Consider the following 12,751-nt stretch of genomic DNA (forward strand, 5'->3'; position numbering starts at 1 on the left):
TTACAGTGTTACAGTGTTAATGTTACAGTGTTAATGTTACAGTGTTGTTTTTTTTTTTTTTTTTTTTTTTTTTAGAGAATAAGGGACAGTGCATATTGATTGACAGTACAATGTACATGTAAATATGCCAGATTATAGCCGGGAGGCTAGTTTCCATCTGTAGTCCCTTGGCAGGTTGATGTAATTTAGAATGCAAGCAGAGTTAAGCACACATCACTTCACATGTTACAGTAATACAGTGAAGAAAGATTAATAAAAAGGTGCATGCAAGACATTTGGATACCGTGCGGATTAACTCTAATGGTCACAGGGCTGTTAGTGTTACAGTGTTAATGTTACAGTGTTAGTGTTACAGTGTTAATGTTACAGTGTTAGTGTTACAGTGTTAATGTTAGTGTTAATGTTACAGTGTTAGTGTTACAGTGTTAATGTTACAGTGTTAATGTTACAGTGTTAGTGTTACAGTGTTAGTGTTACAGTGTTAATGTTACAGTGTTAATGTTACAGTGTTAGTGTTATGTTAGTGTTACAGTGTTAGTGTTACAGTGTTAGTGTTACAGTGTTAGTGTTACAGTGTTAGTGTTACAGTGTTATGGTGTTACAGTGTTGGTGTTACAGTGTTATGGTGTTAGTGTTATGGTGTTACGGTGTTAGTGTTACAGTGTTAGTGTTACAGTGTTAATGTTACAGTGTTAATGTTACAGTGTTAATGTTACAGTGTTAGTGTTACAGTGTTAGTGTTACAGTGTTAATGTTACAGTGTTAGTGTTACAGTGTTAATGTTACAGTGTTAGTGTTACAGTGTTAATGTTACAGTGTTAGTGTTACAGTGTTAATGTTACAGTGTTAGTGTTACAGTGTTAATGTTACAGTGTTAATGTTACAGTGTTACAGTGTTAATGTTAGTGTTACAGTGTTAATGTTACAGTGTTAATGTTACAGTGTTAGTGTTACAGTGTTAATGTTACAGTGTTAGTGTTACAGTGTTATGGTGTTACAGTGTTAGTGTTACAGTGTTAATGTTACAGTGTTAGTGTTACAGTGTTAGTGTTACAGTGTTAATGTTACAGTGTTACAGTGTTAATGTTACAGTGTTAATGTTACAGTGTTAGTGTTACAGTGTTAGTGTTACAGTGTTATGGTGTTACAGTGTTAGTGTTAGTGTTACAGTGTTAGTGTTAGTGTTACAGTGTTAGTGTTACAGTGTTATGGTGTTGGTGTTACAGTGTTATGGTGTTACAGTGTTACAGTGTTATGGTGTTACAGTGTTAGTGTTACAGTGTTAGTGTTACAGTGTTAATGTTACAGTGTTAATGTTACAGTGTTTATGTTACAGTGTTAGTGTTACAGTGTTCATGTTACAGTGTTAGTGTTAGTGTTACAGTGTTAGTGTTACAGTGTTAGTGTTACAGTGTTGGTGTTACAGTGTTAATGTTACAGTGTTAATGTTACAGTGTTAGTGTTACAGTGTTAGTGTTACAGTGTTAGTGTTACAGTGTTGGTGTTACAGTGTTATGGTGTTAGTGTTTATGTTACAGTGTTACAGTGTTAGTGTTACATTGTTAGTGTTACAGTGTTAATGTTACAGTGTTAGTGTTATGGTGTTACAGTGTTAGTGTTACAGTGTTAATGTTACAGTGTTAATGTTAGTGTTAGTGTTACAGTGTTAGTGTTACAGTGTTAATGTTACAGTGTTAGTGTTACAGTGTTAGTGTTACAGTGTTAGTGTTACAGTGTTATGGTGTTACAGTGTTATGGTGTTACAGTGTTGGTGTTACAGTGTTAGTGTTATGGTGTTACAGTGTTAATGTGACAGTGTTAGTGTTAGTGTTACAGTGTTAGTGTTACAGTGTTGGTGTCACAGTTTTACAGTGTTAGTGTTACAGTGTTAATGTTAGTGTTAATGTTACAGTGTTACAGTGTTAATGTTACAGTGTTAATGTCACAGTGTTAATGTCACAGTGTTAGTGTTACAGTGTTAGTGTTACAGTGTTAGTGTTACAGTGTTAATGTTACAGTGTTAGTGTTACAGTGTTAGTGTTACAGTGTTGGTGTTACAGTGTTAGTGTTTATGTTACAGTGTTACAGTGTTAGTGTTACATTGTTAGTGTTATGAGTGTTAATGTTACAGTGTTAGTGTTATGGTGTTACAGTGTTACAGTGTTGGTGTTACAGTATTGGTGTTACAGTGTTAGTGTTACAGTGTTAGTGTTAGTGTTAGTGTTGGTGTTACAGTATTGGTGTTACAGTGTTAATGTTACAGTGTTACAGTGTTAATGCTAGTGTTACAGTGTTAATGTTACAGTGTTAATGTTACAGTGTTAATGTTACAGTGTTAGTCTTACAGTGTTAATGTGACAGTGTTAATGTTCCAGTGTTAGTGTTACAGTGTTGGTGTTACAGTGTTAATGTTACAGTGTTAGTGTTACAGTGTTAGTGTTATGGTGTTACAGTGTTGGTGTCACAGTGTTACAGTGTTAGTGTTACAGTGTTAGTGTTACAGTGTTAATGTTACAGTGTTAATGTTACAGTGTTAGTGTTAGTGTTAATGTTACAGTGTTGGTATGGTGTGACAGTGTTAATGTTACAGTGTTGGTGTTATGGTGTTACAGTGTTGGTGTTACGGTGTTACAGTGTTGGTGTCACAGTGTTGGTGTCACAGTGTTGGTGTTATGGTGTTACAGTGTTGGTGTTACAGTGTTGGTGTTACGGTGTTACAGTGTTGGTGTCACAGTGTTGGTGTCACAGTGTTGGTGTTATGGTGTTACAGTGTTAGTGTTACAGTGTTGGTGTTACAGTGTTGGTGTTATGGTGTTACAGTGTTGGTGTTACAGTGTTGGTGTTATGGTGTTACAGTGTTGGTGTTACAGTGTTGGTGTTATGGTGTTACAGTGTTAGTGTTACAGTGTTGGTGTTATGGTGTTACAGTGTTAGTGTTACAGTGTTGGTGTTACAGTGTTGGTGTTACAGTGTTGGTGTTATGGTGTTACAGTGTTAGTGTTACAGTGTTGGTGTTACAGTGTTGGTGTTATGGTGTTACAGTGTTGGTGTTGGTGTTACAGTGTTGGTGTTATGGTGTTACAGTGTTAGTGTTACAGTGTTGGTGTTACAGTGTTGGTGTTATGGTGTTACAGTGTTAGTGTTACAGTGTTGGTGTTATGGTGTTACAGTGTTGGTGTTACAGTGTTGGTGTTACAGTGTTGGTGTTATGGTGTTACAGTGTTGGTGTCACAGTGTTGGTGTTACGGTGTTGGTGTTATGGTGTTACAGTGTTAGTGTTACAGTGTTGGTGTTATGGTGTTACAGTGTTAGTGTTACAGTGTTGGTGTTATGGTGTTACAGTGTTAGTGTTACAGTGTTGGTGTTATGGTGTTACAGTGTTGGTGTTACAGTGTTGGTGTTACAGTGTTGGTGTTATGGTGTTACAGTGTTGGTGTTATGGTGTTACAGTGTTGGTGTTACAGTGTTGGTGTTACAGTGTTGGTGTTACAGTGTTGGTGTTATGGTGTTACAGTGTTAGTGTTACAGTGTTGGTGTTACAGTGTTGGTGTTACAGTGTTGGTGTTATGGTGTTACAGTTACAGTGTTGGTGTTACAGTGTTGGTGTTACAGTGTTGGTGTTATGGTGTTACAGTGTTGGTGTCACAGTGTTGGTGTCACAGTGTTGGTGTTATGGTGTTACAGTGTTGGTGTTACAGTGTTGGTGTTACAGTGTTGGTGTTACAGTGTTGGTGTTACAGTGTTGGTGTTATGGTGTTACAGTGTTGGTGTTACAGTGTTGGTGTTATGGTGTTACAGTGTTAGTGTTACAGTGTTGGTGTTATGGTGTTACAGTGTTGGTGTTACAGTGTTGGTGTTATGGTGTTACAGTGTTGGTGTTACAGTGTTGGTGTTACAGTGTTACAGTGTTGGTGTTACAGTGTTAGTGTTACAGTGTTGGTGTTATGGTGTTACAGTGTTGGTGTTACAGTGTTGGTGTTATGGTGTTACAGTGTTGGTGTTACAGTGTTGGTGTTATGGTGTTACAGTGTTAGTGTTACAGTGTTGGTGTTATGGTGTTACAGTGTTAGTGTTACAGTGTTGGTGTTATGGTGTTACAGTGTTGGTGTTACAGTGTTGGTGTTATGGTGTTACAGTGTTGGTGTTACAGTGTTGGTGTTATGGTGTTACAGTGTTAGTGTTACAGTGTTGGTGTTATGGTGTTACAGTGTTGGTGTTACAGTGTTGGTGTTACAGTGTTACAGTGTTGGTGTTACAGTGTTGGTGTTACAGTGTTGGTGTTACAGTGTTGGTGTTACAGTGTTGGTGTTATGGTGTTACAGTGTTGGTGTTACAGTGTTGGTGTTATGGTGTTACAGTGTTGGTGTCACAGTGTTGGTGTCACAGTGTTGGTGTTACAGTGTTGGTGTTATGGTGTTACAGTGTTAGTGTTACAGTGTTGGTGTTATGGTGTTACAGTGTTAGTGTTACAGTGTTGGTGTCAGTGTTGGTGTCACAGTGTTGGTGTTATGGTGTTACAGTATTGGTGTTACAGTGTTTCTGTTAGTGTCAGTGTGTTACAATGTAACAGTGTTAATGTTACAGTGTTAATGTTACAGTGTAACAGTGTTACAGTGTCGTTACAGTGTTGTTAGTGTTGGTGTTGTTACATTGTTGTTACAGTGTTGGTGTTACAGTGTGTGTTACAGTGTTGGTGTTACAGTGTTGGTGTTACAGTGTTGGTGTTACAGTGTTACATTGTTATGGCGTTACAGTGTTGGTGTTACAGAGTACAGTGTTGTCACACACACACACACACAGTGTTGGTGTTAGTGTTGGTGGTGTTACAGTGTTAGTGTTACAGTGCCCTGGTGTTAGTGTCGGTTGGTGTACAGTGTTGGTGAGTGTTACAGGTGTTCCGCAGTGTTGGTGTTATGGTGTTACAGTGTTGGTGTTGAGTGTTGGTGTTATGGAGTTACATGTTGGTGTTACAGTGTTGGACCTGCAACCCACAGTGACTTGGTGTTATGGTGGGTGACAGTGTTGGTGTTACAGTGTTGGTGTTAACCCTGAGCCACAGTGTTAACCACTGTTACAGTGTTGTTACAGTATCATTAGTGTTGTTACAGTGTTGGTGTTGTTGCAGTGTTGTTGCAGTGTTGTTACAGTGTCGTTAGTGTTGTTGCAGTGTCATGAAGCAGTTACTTGTTGAAGAGCTGCAGCAGCTGCGTCCGGTCCTCCTTCACCTCCTGGCACCAGGTGTGGGCCTTGGTGCTGTAGAACAGGGCGGTCCGACAGCACAGCTGCTCCTTGAACACCGGCCAGAAAGTCGGCTTCGGACCCAGAACCTCAAACCCGTGGACTCGAGTATCAATACCTCCCTGTCAGAGAGAGGAGGGGTCAGAGGGTGGAGGGAGGAGTCAGTGAGCTGAGGGAGGAGTCAGAGGGCTGAGGGAGGAGTCAGATGGTGGAAGGTCGAGTCAGTGGGCTGAGGGAGGAGTCAGTGGGTGGAAGGTGGAGTCAGTGGGTGGAGTCAGTGGGCTGAGGGAGGAGTCAGAGGGTGGAGGGAGGAGTCAGAGGGTTATTACCTGCTGACATCTCTTGATCCTGATCTGGATGATGGACCAGAACCTGGTCAAGTTCTCCACGAGAACCACACGACTGGCCGACGGAGTCACGTTCACCTGCACACACACAATGAGGAGGAGCATGATGATGAGGAGCAGGGGGAGGAGGAGCATGATGAGGAGGAGGAGCAGGGGGAGGAGGAGGAGCATGATGATGAGGAGCAGGGGGAGGAGGAGCATGATGATGAAAAGCAGGAGGAGGAGCGTGAAGATGATGAGGAGGAGCAGGGGGAGCAGGCTCACCGTGCTCAGCTCCGTGTTGATGCTGGTCGGGTCGTCTCCTCCCAGAACCAGAACCCGAGCCGGCATGTAGCTGGAGTCCTCAGCCGCCACCAGGAGGGACATCCGTCTGCACAGGGAGGGTCCTTAGCCTGGGTCCTTAGCCTGTGTCCTCAGTGTGTCCTCAGTGCGTCCTCAGTGTCTCCTCAGTGTGTGTCCTCTGTGTCCTCTGTGTCTCCTCAGTGTGTGTCCTCTGTGTCTCCTCAGTGTGTGTCCTCAGTGTCTCCTCAGTGTCTCCTCAGTGTGTCCTCAGTGTGTCCTCAGTGTCTCCTCAGTGTGTCCTCAGTGTGTCCTCAGTGTCTCCTCAGTGTGTCCTCAGTGTGTCCTCAGTGTGTCCTCAGTGTGTCCTCAGTGTGTGTCCTCTGTGTCTCCTCAGTGTGTCTCCTCAGTGTGTGTCCTCAGTGTGTGTCCTCTGTGTCTCCTCAGTGTGTGTCCTCTGTGTCCTCAGTGTGTGTCCTCAGTGTCCTCAGTGTGTGTGCGTGTCCTCAGTGTGTGTCCTCAGTGTCTCCTCAGTGTGTCTCCTCAGTGTGTCTCCTCAGTGTGTCTCCTCAGTGTGTCTCCTCAGTGTGTGTGTGTCTCCTCAGTGTGTCTCCTCAGTGTGTCCTCAGTGTCCTCAGTGTGTCCTCAGTGTGTCCTCAGTGTGTCCTCAGTGTCCTCAGTGTGTCCTCAGTGTGTCCTCAGTGTGTCCTCAGTGTGTCCTCAGTGTGTCCTCAGTGTGTCCTCAGTGTTTCCTCAGTGTGTCCTCAGTGTGTCCTCAGTGTTTCCTCAGTGTGTCCTCAGTGTGTCCTCAGTGTGTCCTGTGTCCTCTGTGTCTCCTCAGTGTGTCCTCTGTGTGTCCTCTGTGTCTCCTCAGTGTGTCCTCAGTGTGTCCTCAGTGTCTCCTCAGTGTCTCCTCAGTGTGTCTCCTCAGTGTGTCTCCTCAGTGTGTGTCCTCAGTGTCCTCTGTGTCCTCTGTGTCCTCACCTGATGACGGTCCCCGGCCTCATGCTGATGGTGATGCTGTGGGTTCCTGTGCAGCCGTTGGACTCCCAGTAGGTTTTGGGGTTCTTGTCGGTCAGCTTGGCAGCTCGATGCTGATTGGACGAGACCTCCACCTTCTCCCAGCACGCGTCCTCCTTGAGCTCCACGCTGGAGCCTGAACACAACACGGGGTCTTCAAGACACGCTGGAGCCTGAACACAACACGGGGTCTTCAATGACACGCTGGAGCCTGAACACAACACGGGGTCTTCAAGACACGCTGGAGCCTGAACACAACACGGGGTCTTCAAGACACGCTGGAGCCTGAACACAACACGGGGTCTTCAAGACACGCTGGAACCTGAACACAACACGGGTCTTCAAGATGGCACTGGAGCCTGACACAACACGGGGTCTTCAATGACACGCTGGAGCCTGGCCAGCACAACACAGGTCTTCAATGACACGCAGCCTGGAACACAACACGGCCAGGCCTTCAGGGGCACGGGTCCTGAACACTGGAGCAGCCGCCACACGCGGTCATCTTCTGGTAGAGGCTGGCCGCCCGTGGACCCACCTTGGCACAGGTTCCTGAGGAACACGTCGAAGAAGGGCACGTTGATTGGCCGGTGGCTGCGGCGGTGCTCCTCCACCTGGCCCAGCACCATCTGGAACACAGCCTGCACTGGCCCACCTGGCCACAGCCAGGGCATCTTCTGGTAGAGGCTGGCGTACTTGTCGCAGTCCCCAACGAGGTCCCTGAGCTCGGGGGCCAGCCAGGCAGCGCCTGCAGGTCCCTCAGAAGCCCAGAGAAGCCCAGGCGGCACAGAACCACCGCGAGGTCCTTGTTCAGGGACGCCAGGCGGAACAGGAAGCGCACCAACAGCTGGACCACCTGGACCAGCAGTCAGGGGGGTTAGCAGAGACGCTGGACCCCCCCGGTCTGGACCCCCCCCGGTCTGGACCCACCTCCCGGTCACTGAGGAAGGCCGTCATGGAGGACAGGCAGGGCTCGATGCTCTCGTGCCACGGCAGCAGGTCCTCCTGGTACTGGTCCAGGAACTTGTTCAGGATCCTGCAGGAACCCGAGAGCCAATCAGACACGCTCACCTTCGTCGTCATCATCATCACCATCATCATCATCGCCTTCACCGTCGGGGTCCGTACCTGAGGAGGGACAGCTGGACGGCCCGGTCGGCCCGGTGCTGCTCCAGCAGGCGGACCAGGTCCTGGAAGGTGTCCCGACTGCGAGTCACCTGAAACCACATGGTCAGAGTCAGCCACCCCCCCACCAAGGTGAGCCGGTCTGTGGACCTGGACCAGTACCTGGCTGCTCTCCTCCAGCGGGGCGTGGTCACACAGCAGGGCCTCCAGCGTGTGGACCACCTCCCTGGAGACCCTCGGCTCCTTCAGGCTCAGCACCAGTATCTGGAGCTCCAGAGGACCCCCCACCTCTGAGCACCACAGAAGAAGAACACTCAGTACACAGAGGGGACCAGGACTACAGGTCTAGAGCAGGTCACCTGAGGCCAGGTGGTTGAGGGCGATGACGGCCAGCGTGGCCTCGGCAGTCGGCAGCGTGAGGCACCTCCGGAGCACGGAGGTTAGGCCGACGCCCACCAGCTGCTCCGCCAGAGCGCTGTGATTGGACACGAGCGTGAGGACCAGCAGCAGCCCGCTGCGCAGCGCCGGCAGGCAGCTGCAGAGGACCGGGGGGACAGGGGGGACCGGGTCAGACCAGGGGACCGGGCGAGACCGGGTCAGACCGGGCCAGACTTGGTGAGACTGGGGGACCGGGCCAGACCGGGTCAGACCGGGGACAGGAAGTTACCCGCCGGTCTGCAGCAGCAGGTCCATGGCGGCCGGCACGGCGCCCAGCGGCCCTCCGGAGCCGGGCGCCGCCGAGCCGATGCTGGAGAAGATCTCCAACATCACCGGGGAGCCGGACTCAGAGAGAGGGACCAGGTCCTGTTGACTGGCTCCAGAGACCACCTGCAGGGTCTGACAACAACAACAACATCATCCACAACAACAACAACATCATCATCATCCACAACAACAGCAACATCATCCACAAATAACAACATCATCCACAACATCATCATCCACAACAACAACATCATCCACAACAACATCAGCATCCACAACAACAACATCCACAAGAACAACATCATCATCCACAACATCATCCACAAACAACAACATCAGCATCCACAACAACATCATCCACAAACAACAACATCAGCATCCACAACAACAACAACATCCACAACATCATTATCCACAACATCATCATCCACAACATCATCATCCACAAACAACATCATCCACAACAACATCGTCCACAACATCATCATCCACAACAACATCATCCACAAACAACAACATCATCCACAACAACATCCACAACATCATCATCCACAACAACAACATCATCCACAACAACATCGTCCACAACATCTTCATCCACAACAACATCATCCACAACATCATCATCCACAACAACAACATCATCATCCACAACATCATCCACAAACAACATCAGCATCCACAACATCATCCACAAACAACAACATCAGCATCCACAACATCATCATCCACAACAACATCATCCACAAACAACAACAACGTCGACAACATCATTATCCACAACAACAACATCATCATCCACAACAACATCATCATCCACAAACAACATCATCATCCACAACATCAGCATCCACAACAACAACATCAGCATCCACAACAACAACATCCACAACAACATCAGCATCCACAACAACATCATCCACAAACAACATCAGCATCCACAACAACAACATCCACAACAACATCAGCATCCACAACAACAACATCAGCATCCATAACAACATCCAAAACAACAACATCATCCACAAACAACAACATCCACAAAAACATCATCCAAAACAACAACATCATCCAAAACAACAACATCATCATCCAAAACAACATGTCTCTATCAGGTCTCTAGGGTATCCATCAGGTCTCTAGGGTATCTATCAGGTCTCTAGGGTATCCATCAGGTCTCTAGGGTCTCTATCAGGTCTCTAGGGTATCCATCAGGTCTCTAGGGTCTCTATCAGGTCTCTAGGGTATCCATCAGGTCTCTATCAGGTCTCTAGGGTATCCATCAGGTCTCTATCAGGTCTCTAGGGTATCCATCAGGTCTCTATCAGGTCTCTAGGGTATCCATCAGGTCTCTAGGGTATCCATCAGGTCTCTAGGGTCTCTATCAGGTCTCTAGGGTCTCTAGGGTCTCTATCAGGTCTCTAGGGTATCTATCAGGTCTCTATCAGGTCTCTAGGGTATCCATCAGGTCTCTAGGGTATCCATCAGGTCTCTAGGGTCTCTAAGGTATCTATGAGGTCTCTAGGGTATCCATCAGGTCTCTAGGGTCTCTAGGGTATCTATCAGGTCTCTAGGGTATCCATCAGGTCTCTATCAGGTCTCTAGGGTCTCTATCAGGTCTCTAGGGTATCCATCAGGTCTCTATGGTATCTATCAGGTCTCTAGGGTATCCATCAGGTCTCTAGGGTATCCATCAGGTCTCTAGGGTCTCTATCAGGTCTCTAGGGTATCCATCAGGTCTCTATCAGGTCTCTAGGGTATCCATCAGGTCTCTAGGGTATCTATCAGGTCTCTAGGGTATCTATCAGGTCTCTAGGGTATCCATCAGGTCTCTAGGGTATACATCAGGTCTCTAGGGTATACATCAGGTCTCTAGGGTATACATCAGGTCTCTAGGGTATCCATCAGGTCTCTAGGGTCTCTATCAGGTCTCTAGGGTATCCATCAGGTCTCTAGGGTATCCATCAGGTCTCTAGGGTATCCATCAGGTCTCTAGGGTATCCATCAGGTCTCTAGGGTATCCATCAGGTCTCTAGGGTATCCATCAGGTCTCTCGGGTATCCATCAGGTCTCTCGGGTATCCATCAGGTCTCTAGGGTCTCTGCAGAGAACTAATTTCCCCTTGGGGATTAATAAAAGTGTATATTCTTCTATCAGGTATCTAGGGTATCCATCAGGTCTCTAGGGTCTCTATCAGGTCTCTAGGGTATCCATCAGGTCTCTATCAGGTCTCTAGGGTATCCATCAGGTCTCTAGGGTCTCTAGGGTATCTATCAGGTCTCTAGGGTATCCATCAGGTCTCTATCAGGTCTCTAGGGTATCCATCAGGTCTCTATCAGGTCTCTAGGGTATCCATCAGGTCTCTAGGGTCTCTATCAGGTCTCTAAGGTATCCATCAGGTCTCTAGGGTATCCATCAGGTCTCTAGGGTCTCTAGGGTATCCATCAGGTCTCTAGGGTATCTATCAGGTCTCTCAGGTCTCTATCAGGTCTCTAGGGTCTCTGTAAGGTCTCTAGGGTCTATCAGGTCTCTATGAGGTCTCTATCAGGTCTCTATGAGGTCTCTATCAGGTCTCTATGAGGTATCTATAAGGTCTATATGGTCTCTAGGGTCTCTATCAGGTCTCTATGAGGTCTCTATGAGGTCTCTATCAGGTCTCTATCAGGTCTCTATCAGGTCTCTATCAGGTCTCTATCAGGTCTCTATGGTATCTATCAGGTCTATATGGTCTCTATCAGGTCTCTATATGGTCTCTATCAGGTCTCTATGAGGTCTATATGGTCTCTATGAGGTCTCTATGAGGTCTCTATGAGGTCTCTATGAGGTCTCTATGAGGTCTCTATGAGGTCTCTATGAGGTCTCTAGGGTCTGGTCTCACTGCGAGCGCCAGCTGCTGGACCGGCGCGTTGGAGGAGAACTGCTGCATGCAGCTGAGGATGGCTCTGACTCCGCCCCCCGTGGCGAAGGAGAGCCTCCATGGGAACGCCAGCACGAGGCGGCGGGCGAGCCGCAGCGCGGCGGCCACCAGGTCCCCGGAGGCCGAGGCCAGCAGCTCCACCAGCAGCTGCAGGACCTGGTCCCTGAGGGCCACGGGGACACAGGGCTCAGCAAGAGGGTCTAGCATAATGGACCTGGAGCCCACGGTCCCTCACCGGATGGTCTGGGCGGAGTCCGTCCTCGGGGCCCCCCTCTCCTGGGCCCCCGCCTCTTCCAGCAGCCTGGTGGCGAAGAGGACCGCGGCCAGCTGCTGACCCGGGTCCGAGCTGGACCCGGTCTTCAGGAGGTCCAGCACCCCCCCCAGCTTCTCCAGCAGTGTCTTCTGGGCCTGGACCCGAGGGTCATCGAACACTGCATGGGGGACAGAGGGTCCACATGGGCCGGACCCCCATAGAGGACAGAGGGTCCACATGGGCCGGACCCCCATGGGGGACAGAGGGTCCACATGGGCCAGACCCCCATAGAGGACAGAGGGTCCACATGGGCCGGACCCCCATGGAGGACAGAGGGTCCACATGGGCCAGACCCCCATAGAGGACAGAGGGTCCACATGGGCCGGACCCCCATGGAGGACAGAGGGTCCACATGGGCCAGACCCCCATAGAGGACAGAGGGTCCACATGGGCCGGACCCCCATGGAGGACAGAGGGTCCACATGGGCCGGACCCCCATAGAGGACAGAGGGTCCACATGGGCCAGACCCCCATAGAGGACAGAGGGTCCACATGGGCCGGACCCCCATAGAGGACAGACCCCCATATTGGACAGACCCCTATAGAGGACAGACCCCCATAGAGGACAGACCCCTTAGACCAGCGGTCGCCAACCCGTCGATCGCGATCGACCGGTCGATCTCGGAGACGTTCCCTGTCGATCTCCAAAATAAAATGAAAATAAAATCACAAACACATTGTTCCTCGATCTCGAACATTTTCTGAAGTGTCTTCTGAAACGTTTTCTTCCTGACTGGAAGATCGACGTCAGAAAAGATCTCCGCCTGATTTTAATGAACGCTTGAAAACCGGTTCTCTGACAGCCGT

The 12,751-nt window shown here is 48.4% G+C and overlaps 1 protein-coding gene and 1 long non-coding RNA gene across 2 annotated transcripts in view; one reads left to right on the forward strand and one right to left on the reverse strand.

Annotated features, from left to right (window-relative positions):
- Nucleotides 1–12,751, reverse strand: part of LOC130191138 (cullin-9) — a 42,467-nt gene that overhangs the window by 21,620 nt on the left and 8,096 nt on the right. The window contains 13 exon segments of the mRNA XM_056410802.1: nucleotides 5,185–5,360; nucleotides 5,568–5,663; nucleotides 5,850–5,955; nucleotides 6,849–7,020; nucleotides 7,423–7,659; nucleotides 7,662–7,740; nucleotides 7,815–7,920; nucleotides 8,013–8,101; nucleotides 8,172–8,299; nucleotides 8,369–8,544; nucleotides 8,677–8,846; nucleotides 11,593–11,794; nucleotides 11,867–12,062. Of these exon segments, the coding sequence (XP_056266777.1) occupies nucleotides 5,185–5,360; nucleotides 5,568–5,663; nucleotides 5,850–5,955; nucleotides 6,849–7,020; nucleotides 7,423–7,659; nucleotides 7,662–7,740; nucleotides 7,815–7,920; nucleotides 8,013–8,101; nucleotides 8,172–8,299; nucleotides 8,369–8,544; nucleotides 8,677–8,846; nucleotides 11,593–11,794; nucleotides 11,867–12,062 (1,933 nt within the window).
- Nucleotides 10,297–11,465, forward strand: LOC130191160 (uncharacterized). Its single transcript, XR_008831132.1, has 2 exons — nucleotides 10,297–10,331; nucleotides 11,241–11,465. It is a non-coding gene; the product is annotated as an uncharacterized LOC130191160 (long non-coding RNA).

Source organism: Pseudoliparis swirei, unplaced genomic scaffold (assembly GCF_029220125.1).
Source record: "Pseudoliparis swirei isolate HS2019 ecotype Mariana Trench unplaced genomic scaffold, NWPU_hadal_v1 hadal_27, whole genome shotgun sequence".
In the NCBI taxonomy this organism is placed as follows: Eukaryota; Metazoa; Chordata; class Actinopteri; order Perciformes; family Liparidae; genus Pseudoliparis; species Pseudoliparis swirei.